Here is a 17994-nt window from a genome sequence, read left to right on the forward strand (position 1 = left end):
GAATGGTACAGCGCGGGAGGAGAGCAGCCCGTGTGACCAGGTCGCTCTGATCTTGCTATCTGCACGTTTCTGCGTTTCCAATAAAAAAAATCCAATTCTGGGGAAACTCAGAGGGTCAGTGAGAACCGACGAGCCCTCGACCCGAAACGTTAACTGGTTTCTCTCTCCACAAGCGCTGCCTGACCCGCTGAGCGTTTCCAGCAATTCCTGCTCTCATTTCAGATTTTCCAGCCTCTACCTTCTTATCGTATCTCCATTCCCATTAGGTCTGTGCTCAGGCGGCGCATTCTCGATCCGTAACAGAGGGAAACCAACTCTCTCCAACTACCCTTGGAGGGGAGGAAGAGGGGTTTGCCTGTAACCTTCCATGAAAAACTTAATTTGCATCTTTGGGCATACATTTCCCCAGGTACAGAATCTGCCCCTTTAATAAGTGACTGCTTACGGGGGTCTGGTGGATAAAACTGCGGCCTCCGGAGGGGGAAGATCCGCAGGGAGTTCCTCAAAACACCGTGCGCTGTTTTTTTTGGTATTTATTTGAAACAAAAAATAAAAATCACAAATTCGATAACTGCACCTTCCCCAGGACAGGGCTGCGCGGAGCACGGATCGGTTTAAGTGGCCTTTCCTTGGTTTGGAGGGGAACGGTTCCACGTGCGGGGAATTTGAGTCACTGCAGGGTGAAGCAGGAGTTTGCCCGGTGTCACTTCGCTGAACGGGTGGGTGCCTGTCCCAACTTGCCCCACACACACACACACACACACACACACACACACACACACACACAGAGGCAACGCTCAACACAGCGGCTCTCGCAGAATATCAGAGTAAACGCTCCCCAGTCAAAGGTGCTGTGTGGAAATCCCGAGCAGTATCCCCTAGAAAAGAAATCCTCATCCCAATAGAAAATCATTTTTCAAAAAAATTCTCGTGCTTTTCTTTTAAAAAAGAAACAGTTTGGCTCAGAATCTATCGTGAAAACACCTTATCTCTACATTAGTGGAATCCCAAATATTGTATTTATTTTAAATGGAATCTAGAGTAAAAAAATAAACTCCATACTGGCTACTCCTCCCCCCCCCCCCCCAACCTTTCAGTGCAGATGAAGGTCTCGACCCGAAACGTCTACTTTCCATTTCCCTCCATAGATGCTGCCTGGCCCGCTGAGTAGTTTAGTTTGCCCCCCCCCCCCCAAAGAAAATGTTAAAGAATTTTTGAGTTTGAGAGTTTCACATAGGTAAAAGTTCGGGCGAAATTTGCTTTAAAACAGATTCTACAATTCCAGAATTGTGCCCCAAAAACTCACTCTGTTTCGATTTGTAATCGTTTTTGTTTGGACTCGAATCCGAGCTCACAGCTGCTGGAGTCGGCTGCTTACCAGAGTCCGGTCGAACCGGGGAGGTTTGGAAGGTGCGGAGAAGCCAAAGAGTTCAACGGCGAGGAGGATGAGAGAGAGAGGCGACATCCTGCAACCCTTGCGGGTGGTGGGGGAGAGAAAGATCCCGGAACACGCTGCTCAGATGCTGTCAACTTCCAAACTTTCTTCCTGCTTTTGTCAGATTCAGCATCAAGTTCCGCGGCGATTCTCCGGTGCGCCGGGCTCCGTGACCGCCGAGGAGAGCTACCGACCCAGCCCAGGCACCGTGACTCCCTTCACCCGCACTCTGCAGCTCACACTCCGCCTAATCGCTGCCACTTTTAACCGGACTGTTTGGGTCCAGTCCACCCACGTGGAAGCCGAGGAAGCCCCGCCCCCATTGTCTGGAGGCCACGCCCACTCCGGTGACCACGCCCACCCGGCGAGCAACCCCGCCCCTTGGATGGAAACAAGGCTTTTTTGTCATGAGGCAGCCAACAATTGGGATTTCCTTCACGCCCTCTGAAGGTTTCTCTCTCTCGCTGATTTTGTTGACAATATTCCCTTAATTTTCCAGTTTCACCCCAGGAACCAGCCCTTCCCGCCCCTGCAATGCCCACTCGGAGAGCTTACATCTACTTGGTGATGTTCAACACCACCCAACCATCTCCAGCCTCTTCAACATGAACTGCTCTTCCTCACTTTTCTCAACAATGAAGCCATTTGGCCCATCGAGACCATGCTGGTTCTCAGAACAATCCCATCAACCCCCTTTTCCCACATTCCCATCAGCTACCCCCAGACTCTACCCCTCACCCACACACTGGGGGCAACTTACAGCAGCCAGTTAACCTACTGACCCTGCACGTCTTTGGGATGTGGGAGGAAACCAGAGCACCCGGGGGGAAACTCATGGGGTTGCAGGGAGCACGTGCAAACTCCACACAGACAGCAGCAGAGATTGGGATTGAACCCAGGTCACTGGAGCTGTGAGGCAGCAGCTCTACGGTGACACCCCTGAGGAGGAGAGATTTGATTCTGCTACAGCTCTACAATTTGAGCCAATTCCTCCCTCACATTATTATTCCAGATCTCAAATGCCCCCAAAGCTCAGTGAGTAGATGGAGCTGCTGGGTGATCTGACAACTCAGGACAATCAGATAGATAACTGTTTTTAATGTACTGACTCCCTACCCTATGCATCTTATAATTTCATAGAAATAGGTTATTGTAACAGATGGAGTATTTTTCCCAGGGTGGAAATATCAAATAGTTTAAGGTGAGGGGGGGGGGAGTGTAAAGGAGCTGTGCGGGGCAAGTTTTTTTCTTTACACAGAGCAGTGGATGTCTGGAATGCACTGCCAGGGGAAGCGGGTGGAGACAGAAGAGGCATTTAATCAGGCACATGAACAGGCGGCGAGTGCAGGGTACAAACCATCATGGTCAGTACAGAGACTGTGGGCTGAAGGGCCTGTTCCTGTGCTGTTCTGTGTTCCAGTGTCCAAGGACAGGTACCATGTTACCATTGGGAACCGGCCCTGTTTGGATGTGTAACAAGTTCAGACCTGTGCTGCTGTCACCTCCCACTCCCGTCTCTCTCTCTCTCTCTCCCTCTCCCTCCCTCTCTCTCTCTCTCTCTCTCTCTCGCTTCAACAATCTGCTTATACACACTTCCAGCAGATCTTGAAAAAGACAAAAGATGTCTGCTAGTGCGCAAGGAACCAAACAAGTAACAATAATCAAATAAACAAATGCCGGAATCAAAAACAGAAAATCCTGGAAACGTGAAGTGTGTTCACCCTCTAACTGCCCCATTAACTCAGTTGGCCTGGTCTCACCCCTTCACAGGTATTGCCTTTGTCCTATCCCTCCCTGCACCTTCTCTGCAACTTAAAATTAACCTTTTTTTAAAATCTCCCTTTCCCACTTTTGGTATTGGTATTGGTTTATTATTGTCACTTGTACTGAGGTACAGTGAAAAACTTGTCTCGCATACCAATCGTACAGGTCAATTCATTACACAGTGCAGTTACATTGGGTTAGTACAGAGTGCATGATGTAGTACAGGTAAAAACAGTAACAGTACAGAGTAAAGTGTCACAGCTACAGAGAAAGTGCAGTGCAATAAGGTGCAAGGTCACAACAAGGTAGATCGTGAGGTCAGAGTCCATCTCATCGTATAAGGGAACCATTCAATAGTCTTATCACAGTGGGGTAGAAGCTGTCCTTAAGTCTGGTGGTACGTGCCCTCAGGCTCCTGTATCTTCTACCTGATAGGAGAGAAGAGAAGAGAGAATGAGCCGGGTGGGTGGGGTCTTTGATTATGCTGGCTGCTTCACCAAGACAACGAGAGGTAAAGACAGAGTCCCAGGAGGGGAGGCTGGTGTCCATGGTGTGCTGGGCTGTGTCCACAACTCTCTGCAGTTAACGTTAACCCTGCTTCTCACTCACTGCCTGACCTGCTGAATGCTTCAGCTAACAAATAATCACCCCTCCATAAGCAAGGCGTCAAGGGGAATGGGGAAAGATCAGGAATATGGCAATGAAACAGAGATAGTGGATTAGCCATGATAGTAGTGAATGGTGAGTCAGGCTCAAAGGGCTGAATGGCCTAATCTGCTCCTATTTTGCTAAGAGTAATTGGTTTATTATTGTCGCATGTACCGAGGTACAGTGAAAAACTTTGTATTGCATGCCATCCATATAGATCATTCCAAAAATAAGTACATCAAAGTAGTACAAAGGGAAAACAATAACAGAATGCAGAATATAGTGTTACAGTACAGAGAAAGTGCAGTGCAGCAAATAAAGTGCGAGGCCACGATGAGGTAGACTGAGAGATCATGAGTTCATCTCTATTGTACAAGAGCTGGTTTCAGGAGTGGGATAGAAGCCGCCTTTGAGCCTGGTGGTACGTGTTCTCAGGCTTTTGCATCTTCTGCCCGATGGGAGAGGGTAGAAGAGAGAATGACCGGGGTGGGAGGGGTCTTTGATTATGTTGGCTGCATTCCTGAGGCAGTGGGAATTGTAAAAGTGATCACCTCCCTGCAAGTTTCCATCACATTACATGTTATTCCTCGGCTGGCAGCGTTGAAGACAATATTTCTCATATTCCTGCCTTTATCCTCATTATTCCCCATGATAAATGTAGCAGAGCTCAACTTGAAATCACTGTAAATGTTTCCTATTTCCTGTGAAATAAAGAGCCAGCCAGCAGTAGTAAACTATCTAGTGTCTTCAAATCCATGCATCATAGAGTTGGCCTTCAATGAGAGCAGACCACTTTTTTTTAAATTCCTGACAATTCTGTATTCAAACAATCACCTTCAGAGCTCCAGATGAGACTGCACATTGGAAATCACACACACACACACACACACACACACACACACACACACACACACACACACACACACACACACACACACACACACACACACACACACACACACACACACACACACACACACACACAGCCCATGCCCCAGTGAGCAGATGCATCAATCTTCCGCACCATCTGTATTCGGTTCCCCTTTATTGGTTACACTCGCCTTTTAAAAGTCGGTTACTGGAGGCCTAGGAAATCTTTTCCGATGTTTACAAATCAAGAGGCTGTGTGTCCTTAGCCAGCATTCTGCTATCCAAAGAGACATTTCTGTATCTTTCCCACATATTCACGCCTCAGAAACTCCAGAAGCACTTTGCAGACAATGAAGTCGTTTCAAAATGAAACCAGAAAATGCTGGAAGCACTCAGCAGGTCAGGCAGCATCTGTGGGAAGAGAAAGAACTGATGTTAGAGACCCTTTGTCAGAACTTTGTAGGGTGGGAGGAAGTGTGGGAACTTATGGGCTTGTAATGGATGTTTCTTGCAAACCCGGGATGGCAATAGGGATTCAGGAAGGAAAGGGAAGAGTCAGGGATGGAACAGGGGGGGGAAATTGACCACAATAGCAATGAACTTTTCAAGTTCTGTATGTTTGCAGGAAGTGACACCAATATAGTTGTCAACATATTGACAAAGAGTTGAAGACTCAAAGAGGGACTGTGCCAAACATCCCACAAGAAGACAAGTGTATCTGGGCCCATGAGAGACCCCAAACTACACCTGTGAGCTGGAGGAATGAGTGGAGTTGAAAGGAAAGTTGCTCAGTGGTGAAGTTATCCTCTCAATTCCGATGAAAGGGGTCTTCAACCTGAAACATTAACTTCCATTCTCTCTCCACAGGTGCTGCCCGGCCTGCAGAGTAGTCCTAGCATTTTCTGTGTTTATTTCAACATTTCCAACATCTGCAGGTTTTTTTGATTTTCAAATATTTTTGGAATGTAGTCGCCAAGGAAGTGACAGTCCACCTGTACATCACCAGCTCTCACAGACACGATGACCAGATATTCTTTTTTTTTAGAAGCGCTGATCGAAGAATAAATATTGGCCAGAATTCTGTAGCTCTTCACAAATGTGCCATTTAATCTGAACATCTGAATTCTCCCACTTTGTCAACCAAACCCCCACCCAGCTTTTCTTTTCTTCCCTTTCCTAGCCGATCTCTCTTTTCTCTCCTTGCCTATTTTTTCCCTCTTCTCCCCCCATGGGGTGCCTGCCTCCTCCCCTTTGACCCATCCTCCGGCGGATCTGCTCTCCCCTCCTCCCCCGCACCTGCCCATCACTATCTCTTACCTGCATCTACCTATCACCACCCTGTGCCCACCCCACCTCCCCTCTTTTGCCCACCTATCACTGATCTGCTTTTCCCTCCCATATATTGGGCTTCCCCTTTTCCTATTTTCAGTCCTGAAGAAGGGTCCTGACCCGAAACGTTGACCGCCTGCTTTTCTCCGCGGACGCTGCCTGGCCTGCTGAGTTCCTCCAGCATCATTGTGTTTTTCATCCAGATTCCAGCATCTGCAGTCCTTTATTTTTCTGCCATTTAATCTTGACCCACTTCAATGGATCTAACTTAACTAAAACAAATGCAGCTACGAATAAATGATGTCCTTAAATCTCATGCAATGGGTCATAGAGTCATCCTACACGGAAACAGCCCTTCGGCCCAACCAGTCCCTGCCGACCGAGATTCCCATCTGAGCCAGTCCCATTTGCCTCTGTTTGGCCCATATTCCCTCTAAACCTTTCCTATCCATCTACCTGGGTCTTGAACCTACAACCTTCTAAATCTAAGATGACACTGTTACCCATTAAGCCAGAGCTCACCTCTCTACTTACAGCACATTGACTACAATTATTCTCCAAATACAGAGTAGTTCAGGCAATTAGAGAGTTGCCTTTCAAGTAGCAACGTAATCATCTCAAAATTGGCATCAATCTGCCAACTAATTGAATAAAACACTTTAAACAGAACCTTTAGAACAAGAGCACTAACAGACAAAAGGCGATAGGTGAATAGGATTAGGCTGGGGTGGATGGGTACATGATGTTCAACAGGAACGTGGTGGGCCAAAGGGCCTGTTTCTGTGCTGTGTGACTCTCTGAGTTTCCCCACCCTTTTCTGTTTTAATTTCATTGGTTTACCCACTGCATGGCATTGAAGAAGAAAGAATGTGCATCTCATAGCAGCCGCCCCCCCCCCCACCACTGCACCCCAAACAAGGGGGTGTAATCCAGATGGCTCAGGACATTAGTTAAAACACACAACCTCCATAGTAAGACCTGCGCTGTGCCTTGGCTGATTGAGACCCACCCTGAACCCCTTGGAAAGCATCATTATACTTGGCAGGGATTTAACCCACCACAACCAGAAAAACTCATCCTTTTGGTATTCAGATATGTTTGAAATTAATACATTGCCCCTAGCTTTGCAGACTGTGTAACGACATGTGTGACCAGCAGAAACTTGTATTGCTCATTCGTATTACAACTGCTCGCTCTCTGCCACAGGATGGGAGACCGAGAATGTCCTCAGGCAATATGAATGTTAGAGTGTGGGAACTGGCCTTCTAAGCTACTTTTAAAGTCACAATTTCTGTTCTTATTTGTATAAGCTTTATGGACTTCTTTTTTTAAATTGGAAGTTCAAAGAAAGCTCAAAGCAACCTGAGAAGACTTTGGGCCGCATTCGGAACGTTGTGCTCAGTTCTGTTGCCCTGTTACAGGAGTTTGTGCAGGCTTTGGAGACGGTGCAGAGAAGGTTCACCAGGATGCTGCCTGGATTAGAGAGTATTAGCTAGAAGTTGGACAGACTTGGATTGTTTTCTTTGGAGCACTAGAGGCTAAGGGGAGACCTGATGGAAGTTTATAAGATTATGAGAGGCACAGATAGGGTAGACATGTCAAATTCTAAAGGGCATAGCTTTAAGGTGAGAGGGGAAAAGTTTAAGGGAGATGTGCAGGGTAGTTTTTTTTTGGACACAGGTGCCAGGAACAGGCTGCCTGGGATGGTGGTGGAAGCAAATACAATAGTGGCATTTAAGAGGCGTTTAGACAGACACATGAATATGCAGGGAGTGGAGGGATGTGGATCACGTGCAGGCAGATGGGATTAGTTTCATTTCGCGTCGTGGTCAGCACAGACATAGCGGACCAAAGGACCTGTTCCTGTGCTGCACTGTTCTATATGTTGTTTGCAACAAGAAATGCTAAATAAAGGCAGTCTAGAACCCAGGGTTCTGGAACGTTGATCCAGAGACAAGTTCAAATCCCACCACAGCAGCTGAGGAATTCAAATTTAAGTAATTAAATAAAATCTGCAATTTTTAAAAAAATAAAGCTTTTCTTAGTAGCAAAAAAACTATAAAACTATTTTTAAAAAAACATCTGGTTCATAACACTTTCGGGAGGAAACCTCCCATCCTTAATCAATCTGGCCTACATGTGACTCCAGACACATGTGGTTGCCTCCTCAGTTCAGAGATGCAGAATAAATGCTGGCATCACCAGAGATGTCCACAGTCTGCCCAAACACTAGAAACAGGTCCAGTAACCAGAGCACACAGGAAGACAATGAAAGGCAGGAGATTCTTGGGGAGGGAGGATGGACTAATTTTTACCCTAATGGTAAATCTGCCTGAGATAAGATAAGATTTCTTTATTAGTCACATGTACATTGAAACACACAGTGAAATGCATCTTTTGCGTAGAGTGTTCTGGGGGGCAGCCCGCAAGTGTCGCCACGCTTCCGGCGCCAACATAGCATGCCCACAGCTTCCTAACCCGTATGTCTTTGGAATGTGGGAGGAAACCGGAGCACCCGGAGGAAACCCACGCAGACACGGGGAGAACGTACAAACTCCTTACAGACAGCGACGGGAATTGAACCTGGGTCGCTGGCGCTGTAATAGCGTTACGCTAACTGCTACACTACTGTGAAAGCTGATTCAGCAGTAACCCATGTTTATGTTTAGAAATGAAGCATTGTGAGTGCCGTGTGCAGGAGGTGATGTGAGCTGGTACTGGCCGATGTAATCAGACAAGTGATTAAATCAGCAATGTTAACCATACAGTTGTACCAGTAAGGAATTTAAGTGACTTAAATTTCACCCCTGACTGAGGGAAGAGCAGGACACTGGACCATCAGAACAGCCAAAATAAGTAGAATTGTCCCAGTTTCAGATGATTAATTTAGGGATGGACATAAACGCTGGTCTTCCCAGCAACACCCACATCTTGAAAAATGAATTAAATATTCCAGCGTCCAGCTCAATAGTTTGCACTATTGGTGACTTGCTGATTTTCTGTATTATTAACCGGACTCCCTGCTATTCATTCCCCCCAGGACTGATTCAACTCTGGCCTCTCGAAGCAGAAGGCTAAGCCTCCAAGACACCTTCCAGATTCTTCAACGCAAAAACCCTCCAGCCCAGCACAGACGGGAGGGTCATCCAAACGAGATGTTAAAGCGAGGCTTGTCTGTTCTCTCAGGTGAAGTTAAAAGATCCCACTGCTGTTTCAAGTAGAGCAGCCCCTGTAGAGACCTGGCCGGTGTTTAGAACAGAGAACAGTACAGCACAGGAACAGGCCCTTCAGCCCAAGATGTTGTACCGAACTAATTAAATGCCGAGCTAAACTAATCCCTTCTGCCTACACAATGTCCATATTCCTCCATTCTCTGCACATTCATGTGCCTGTCTTAGAGCCTCTGAAACGCCTCTACCGTATCTACCTCCACCACCACCCCTGGCAGCACATTCCAGGCACCCACCAAAACTTGCCCCGCACACCTCCTTTGAACTTACCCTCTCTCACCTTAAATGCATGCTCTCCAGTATTAGACATTTTGACCCTGGGAAAAAGATACTGGCTGTCTATCTATGCCTCTCATAATCTTATAAACTTCTACCAAGTCTCCCCTCAGCCTCCATCGCTCCAGAGAAAACAACCAATTTTGTCCAACCTGAATTGCTCAACCAACATTACTCGTCATCATGATGCTGTTTGTGGGAGCTTGCTGCACACAGATCCACTGCCATTCTTCAATGAAGGCGTCACTGGGCGTAAAGTATTTTAGGACATCCTGTAAAGGAATTGAAAAGCACCAGAGAAATGCGGGTTTTTTTTGTCTTAATCCCTGGTATTAACTCCTCAGAATATTTTCTCCTGCCTCTAGACATAAAGCAAGCATGTTTAGGCAGATTTAGTATCTGTGACATGTTAATTTTTTTTTTGTTAACTTTTAATTAATCATCCGATTTTTGCAAGGCTACAGACTGAGTGTTGGTAAATGGGTAAAGTCTAGAGGGGCATGATGGTCAGCATAGATATGCCTCATTTCTGTGCTGAATCACTCTGTGAATCTTTGATCAGGTTGATGGCAAATAATTGTCCTTAATCTCCCATGGCCAAATCCTGTGCCTGATTAAGGTACATTCCAGAGGAAGGGAAAGCCACTAGAACTAACCAAATTCAGGCTAGAAAGTCAAAGTAGATAATTTCCCCCAGGTGCAGACAGTGGGAAATACGTGTGATTCATTACTTTGCTCCAGTACTTTACACCCAGTGATGTCCTCATTGAAGAATGGCAGTGGATCTGTGTGCAGCAAGCTCCCACAAACAGCATCATGATAATGAGTAATGTTGGTCGAGCAATTTAGGTTGGACAAACTTGAGTTGTTTTCTCTGGAGTAACGGGGAGACCTAATAGAAATTTCTAAGATAGATAGAGTAGACTCAGCCAGCTACATCACAGGCACAACCCTCCCCACCATCGAGGACATCTTCAAGAGATGGCGCCTCAAGAAGGCGGCATCCATCACCAAGGACCCTCACCACCCAGGACATGCCCTCTTCTCGTTACTACCATTGGAGAGGAGGTACAGGAGCCTGAAGACCCACACTCAATGATTCAGGAACAGCTTCTTCCCCTCCGCCATCAGATTTCTAAACGGTCCATGAACCCATGAACACTACCTTGTTATTCCTCTTTTGCACTATTTATTTATCTTTGTAACTTATAGTAATTTTATGTCTTGCACTGTACTGCTGCCGCAAAACAACAAATCTCACGACATATATCAGTGATAATAAACCTGATTCTGATTCTGATTCAGTTTTGCCATTCCTGCCATTGACTCTTGTTGAGTTAAAGATGCAACATCTACTCTGGATGAATGAATACCGGCAGACAACTTGACATTGGATTATCATGCGACCAGTTCCCAAAGGGCTGCTGAAGGCAGGAGATGGATGAATTGAAAGTGTTGCTTTGATCGTGGTTCTGTTTACATTGGAGTGGACAGTGAGAGGGGCTGGGGCCTCCTCTGGGACTCTGATTGCAGCATCAGGGAGCCCAGCATTTACCACCAGAGGGGACACACAGAACACAAGAAAATTGGAACAGGAGTAGGCCACTCAGCCCCTCAAGCCTGCTCTGCTGTTCCATATGATCAGGGCTGATCCATCCAGAGTCTTCAATCCCCCTGATGAAATTATCTACCTCCGATTTAAATACTTCTAATGAGATAGCCTCCACAACCTTCTGGATAGAGAATTCCAGAGATTCAACACCCTCTGCGGGGAGACATTTCTAAATATCTTGGTGTTAAAAGAGTGACCCTTATCTTGGAACTACCCTATTGGGGTTTACATCCCGGTCGCCCAGTTTTTAGTGGCAGCATGTGTACAATGTCAAGAATAGATTGTCCACCTTGTAAATTGTAAATGCCACAAACTCCAAAGTGGAACAAATACAAAGTCAGAAAGGCCAGTATAATCGGGAAGGTTTGAGTCCGAATGGCCCCATTCTGCCTGTGACTGGGGGGGTGGTGGGGCTCACAGTTCCTCAACCTCTGCTTTAGAGGGGGCAACGTGACACGGACTTTCAGTGTTTAGTGACCCACCTGAATGACAGAAGGCAGGAATGTGCCGCCACCCAGAAAGTTTAAGACCCCCGTGAGAAACGGCTACATAACGCACTACCCTGAAAGTAGACAAGTGCTTAGGAAAGTTATCACCTCACACAATGCTTCTGTGTACAGCGATGACCATCACAAACCTCATTATTTATGGAGGCTGCTGGGACTGTGCACAGAAGGAGGCCATTCACCTCATGGGGTCTGTGCTGTCCCCCAACAGAGCAATCCCATAAGTCCCATTGACCTCCCCTTCCGTATTTCACTGTAGCCCTCTGTCGTGTCCAGCAAATCCCCTTTTACTACTTGCCTACCCTGGGGGCAATGTGCAGCAGCCAATTAAACTACTTGCGGCTCTGTGGGAAGGGGAAGGAAGACACACATTGACAGCAAGACTCCCCACACACAGGATCGAACCTGGGCCACTGGCTCTGTGAGGCAGCAGCACTACCTCTGCATCACCAGGCTGAGGTTGAAGTCACCTGAGCAAAACCACCGTGTGGTCGAGACCCACAAATGTCACAGGGCTTGTGCAATGAATCACATCCCAGCTGCTAGGTAGGGACCTGCTCCTGACTTACTTAGGGGGGAGCTGAGCTTAGCTGGGCCACTGCCAGGGTGTTGGGGGTTGGGTGTCCATCTTCACTCCTCTACATTCTTTCACCTCCCTCATCCCCCATCCAGCTGCTGTCATCCTGAGGTTCCCCCCCATAATGCCCCTGACTGACCACTTGTCCCCAACATCTCCCAGACCACCCCAACACCCAAACCCTCCCACCTGCAATCTGCTCCCGGACTCACTAACTCTGCGACCTCCGCTCTCTACGGTGGTGGGATGCGATGGAAGAAAGGTCTTGGTGGCCATGAGCCACCACGCACAGTTCCTTGGGCCTTGCATGTCGCTGCCTCAGGCCACTCCGGGAGGAGATTTGTTGAAATTAAACCCCACACGCTCCTAAACTGCCTCAACAAGTTGCCCTAACAAACACGGTGGAACTTCACTCTATACCTCCTCTCCTTCCCTACCCACTCTCCATTGAAAACCATCCTCAAATTCTGAAACAATCAAAAAGCACTTTATCACCAGACATTTTCTCTGACTGGTTCTGGGGACTAAGACAAGGAGAGAACAATTACTGCACCTCCTTACAAAACGTCTATCATTTTGTTTGATTCGTAAACTACAGGGTTTAGCAGAATGAGAGGTAATGTCATTGAAACGTAGATGTGGAGTTGATGTTTCCTCTGACATCTGAAACGAGGGGGTGACATCGCAAAATAAGGGGTCAGCCATTCAAGACTGAGATGAGGAGAAATGGTCAGTGTCCCACCAACCACCTCAGACCTGTCTCACCACTCCCCTTCCCCTCTTTAAACTGGCCGTCTCACTTCACTCTCAGTCCTGATGCAGGGTTTTGACCCGAAATGCTGACAATTCCTTTCCTCCCACAGATGCTGCTCAACCCGCTGAGTTCTTCCAGCAGATTATTTGTCTCTTGTACACCCATGTTGCACAGCGACTCAAAGCATGGGAGAACATCCAGAGAGCAGGAATAATGGTTGTATTCCCAATGGAAGACTGTAGTAATTATCTTCCTCAGGGACATCACCCTTGCTCTATATTTATTAGATGTATTGCAGGAGGGTCCTAGATCCACACTTGCTGATAGGGTCATTGAGTGGGACACTGGGTAGTGTGAATGGGAGAACACTGGGTTTGAGATAGATGTCAGGCACATTCCAGTGCTCAAGAGGCTGTTAGTTTCTCCTGCCCCAATGTAGGAACATCCTAAAGATCTAAGTATCATTATGCTGTGTTGGCTTGTGTAAAATACAGAGCTGAACCAATGTTATGCACGGGTTATTACAAAGATAGTGAGTATATATGACTGTAGGGTACACATTTCAAGTAGCCTTGTTTATTTAACACTTTTTACACACAATAACATCAAAGTGATATGTTCTGCCTTACAAATGTCTCCACAGTATCATCAGCACCACCCTGTGACAAAGGTGGGCTGTTTACCATGACCAATTAACCTATCAACCCTCACAATCTTTGTGATGTGGAGAACCCAGAAGAAACCCACACAGTCACAGGAAGAACATGCAAACTCCACACAGACAGGGCCGGAGGTCAGGACTGAACCCAGGTCTCTGGCACTGTGAGTCAGCAGCTCTACCAGCTGCACCAATATGCTGCCCAAAACCCTCACACGGTATCACCCACTGACTCCTGTCTGTGGTCACACATTGATGTGCTTTTGAGAAGTTAACATGGAAGATTGATGAAGGCAGGGCAGCAGACATTGTCTGAATAGACTTCAGTAAGGCACTTGACAAGGTCCCACATGGTAGGCTGATCCAGAAGGTTAAGGCACATGGAATCCAAGGGTAACTGGCTAATTGGAACCAAAATTGGCTTGGTGATGGTAGCAGAGGGTGGTGATGGAGGGATGCTTTCCTGATCTGAAGTCTGTGACCAGTGGTGTACTGCACTGGGATCCGTGGTATTCGTGATATATATCAGTAACTTGTGGATGTGAATGTAGGACATGTGATTAGTAAGTTTGCAGATGACACAAAGTTGTGGTGTTGTTTGTCCAAGGCTACAGCAGGACATAAACTAGATAGAAAGTTGTGCAGAACTTTGGCCAATGGAATTTAAGTGTGAAGTGATGCACTTCTGGGAAGTCAAATAGGAGTAGGACGTGTACAGTAAATGGGAGGGCACTAAGGAGTGTTGATGAGTAAAGGAACCTTGGGGTTCAAGTCCATTGTTCCCTGAAAGTGACAGCACAGGTAGATTGGGTGGTGAAGAAGGTGTATGGCATGCTTGCCTTCAAAGATCAGGACATAGAATATAAAAGTTGGGACATGCTGTTGCAACTTTACAAAACACTGGATAGACCACTCCTGGAGCACTGTCTGCAGTTCTGGTCACCAACCTATAAGAAAGGGTGTGGTTCTGCTGGAGAGAGTGCAGAGGAGACTCACCAGGATGTTGCCTGAATTGGAGGGCTTTAGTTATGGGGAGAGATCGGATAGACTAGGCTTGTTTTCCTGGACCAAAGGAGGTTAAGAGATGATCTGATAGGACTTAGATAAAATTATAAAAGTCAGAATAGATGATCAGTACCCTTTCACCCATGTTAGGTACATCAGACACAAGTGGACATAGGCTTAAGGTGAGAGAAAGTCATTTTAAAGTGGATTTGAGCGGAAAGTTGTATTTTTTTTAAATAAAAGATATCTGGAACTCCCTACCAGAGGAGGTGGAGGACTCGGATACAGTCACTATGTTTAAGAGGCATTGAGACGGACACTTAAGTAGGCAAGGCATAGAAGGCTATGGACCTAATGTGGGCAAAAGGTTGGCGTGTACGTGATCTGCACGATTCTATGACATGGAGAATTAATTAGCACAGGTACTGGAAACCAGCCAACCGAGAAACAACATAAAATATCCCCAGTGACTAGACTAAAGGATGGATTTTAACAGGAAGCTTACACAGAAATAACTGTTTTTGTTTTCTCTCTTCTGAATCATCACAGCTGTCAAAACCACAAGGAAAGTATTACTTCATTAAAGTTTGTTCCTTTCTGGATCACAAGTTCTGTCTCAGTGTTTGCAGGAGGAAACCTCCAAGCCTACCTGCCGAAGTCCAAGCCACTGGAGGGACGGGGAGAGTGCAGCGGCCAGAACGGGAACAGAGGTGGCAGGCTGAAGCCGAGTCATGCCATTTACAGAATTAACCAGAGAACATAACGATCTCCACTGGGAGAGTCACAAAAATCCTTAAAGCTGTCTGAAATGCGCAGTGTGTTAGAGGAACGTGGACAGAAGGAATTTCTGGCTCTATGCGTTAGAAATTCCTGCTGTCGATCGCTGGCAGCTTGGCAAGGAACCATGTGGCCTGGACAACAGGACTATTTTTGTATATTGGTCTCCACAGGGTCTATATACAGTCAGTCCAGGCTGTTTACTGAGCCAGTCTGGTCCTCACTGCTAAAAAAATTCAAACTTAAGAAAAGATGATAAATATTTTTAACAGGATTTTCCTATTTTATTTCTGTTGATTCAAGAAACCAAATTGGGAGCGTTAGCCAACAGATGGTGGGATTGGCCAAGGACTGACAGAGTCTGGCAGTCACAGGGAACACACAAAACACAAAGGCCGCACACGCACTCACCACACAGACACAAAGCACCATACAGGGCGCGACCATGCAGCCCATCAGACCTGCTACCCCATCCCCAGCTACAGCAACTTTAAAACCAGTTTAAAAACTCCACGAATATTCAGCAGGGCCAATTAATCAGTGAATAAATAAGTGTTAATAACACATCAGTTGTTCCCTCATTGGACCAATTATATTGTTTCTGGGTTAACTGGTCATTCAATCCATTGATTTTACCAAATACAGACTGAAGACTCTGTCTAGGTCATTCCAGGACTAACCCTGCTTCTTGTGCCACTCACTCATGGATTGATCAACAGAAATAAATAGAGACACAAGAGACTGCAGATGCTGAAATTTGGAGCAAAAGACTGCTTAAAGATAAGATAAATCTTTATTAGTCACACATACATTGAAACACACAGTGAAATGCATCTTTTGTGTAGAGTGTTCTGGGGGCAGCCCGCAAGTGTCGCCACGCTTCCGGCGCCAACATAGCATGTCCACAGCTCCTAACCTGTACGTCTTTGGAACGTGGGAGGAAACCGGAGCACCTGGAGGAAACCCAACTCAAAACATCGACTGTCCATTTCCCTCCATAAATATTCCACCACCACCCTCCCCCACACATCCTTTCAGAACTCTGAAGATAAATTTCCCTGTAACTTTTGCTCCTTTGAAAATAACCCTGCCTATATCTTGCCACTGGACCAGTTTTAGATTATAGCAACAAACAATCTGCTGGAGGAGCTCAGCGGGTCGAGCAGCATCTGTGAGGGGAAAAGAATTATCAACGAAACGACCCAAGACATCGACAATTTCCTTCCTCCCACAGATGCTGCTTGACCTGCTGAGTTCTTGCAGCAGATTGTTTGTTGCTCCAGATTCCAGCATCTGGAGTCTCTTGTGTCTTCAGTGTTGGATTGTCCCTGTCTACAGAAGGATGCCAAATCTTCACATAATACTCTAAAGGGGACCTAACTCTGCCTTGTTACCGTGCCCAGAATTCTATTGGTTTGTGCTCAGTCTGTAACCTGACTAACAATTCCAGTCTGACCTTCCAGTGTTGGACCAGTGGTGTCCTAGTCGAGGTTCGTCCCTTTTTCTAAGGTCTGACTCAGGCCTGGTTCAAATGCATTTTCAGAATCTTTGTCCCCCTCCGTTTCCCCAGCCCAGCCATTCTGCGCCCCTCTCTCCAAGTCCCTGGTTTTAATCCTATTATTACATATGACGATTTAAATCAAAAAATGGTAATCTGAATCAACTATTATGTTAACAGCTCTCTCGGAGAGTTTAAAACGACCAATTGATATGAGTAAGGTTCTGGAATGTAAACCTACTCTTAAAGAGACAGCCCAGGAATTTTGGGAATGCTTTACTACAGCATATCAGACATATGCTGGAGATCAGGCATACAATAATGGATAGCCATCGGCACAGTTTAATGTGATTTTAATGCAGTGCCTCGCGGAGAAAACAGCATCATTAGTAAAGACTAACCTGGACTGTTGTGATAATACAAGGGAACAATCCCGCAGGGCAGTGCTGGCTTTTTGGCCCAACAATAAAGAGGAAACTGGGTCCTCAGCTAAACTCCGTGTGAAGTACGAGTTCCCCCTACGTGCACCAATGACAGGTAATTGGGATGATTATTCATACCCCAGTATTGCTGGTCCTCCGGAAGGACCAGCACAGATTCTCCTCCAAAGATCCTATCAGCAAGGAAGGAGGAGGCCGTGGGGGTGGGGTCAGGGACCTCAGAGTCGCCCTAATGTTTTTATGGACCACCACCACCACGCGGGGATGTCTGCTTTAATTGTGGTAGAGAAGGACACTGGCGACTGGACTGTCCCCTTAATTACCAGGAGGATATGGATGGCAGGTACGAGAGAAGGAGGGCACCCTTCACCACTAACAACCCTTTCAGACAATGACTCGAGGTTGAAGGAAGGGCTCTGCCACTCACAGCAAGAGGGAGGAGTGAAGAGCCCATTGTGATGATGAAGGTGCAGGGAGTCCCTCTTCCATTTTTGATTGATCCAGGGGCAACCTTGTCCACCCTGGACCAGGAGCTCGTGGAGGAATATGGATTCCCTGTAACTACACGTATTGTTCAAATGTCTGGACTGGAAGGTAACCTCAGAGACCATCCAA

The 17994-nt window shown here is 46.6% G+C and overlaps 1 protein-coding gene across 1 annotated transcript in view; it reads right to left on the bottom strand.

Annotated features, from left to right (window-relative positions):
- Positions 1-1707, bottom strand: part of LOC127586236 (SPARC-related modular calcium-binding protein 1-like) — a 52948-nt gene extending 51241 nt beyond the window's left edge. Inside the window, 1 exon segment of the mRNA XM_052044038.1 lies at positions 1379-1707. Within this exon segment, the coding sequence (XP_051899998.1) occupies positions 1379-1465 (87 nt within the window). The 5' untranslated portion in view covers positions 1466-1707.
- Positions 1708-17994: the final 16287 nt, after the last annotated feature.

Source organism: Pristis pectinata, chromosome 35 (genome assembly GCF_009764475.1).
Source record: "Pristis pectinata isolate sPriPec2 chromosome 35, sPriPec2.1.pri, whole genome shotgun sequence".
Classification (NCBI taxonomy): Eukaryota; Metazoa; Chordata; class Chondrichthyes; order Rhinopristiformes; family Pristidae; genus Pristis; species Pristis pectinata.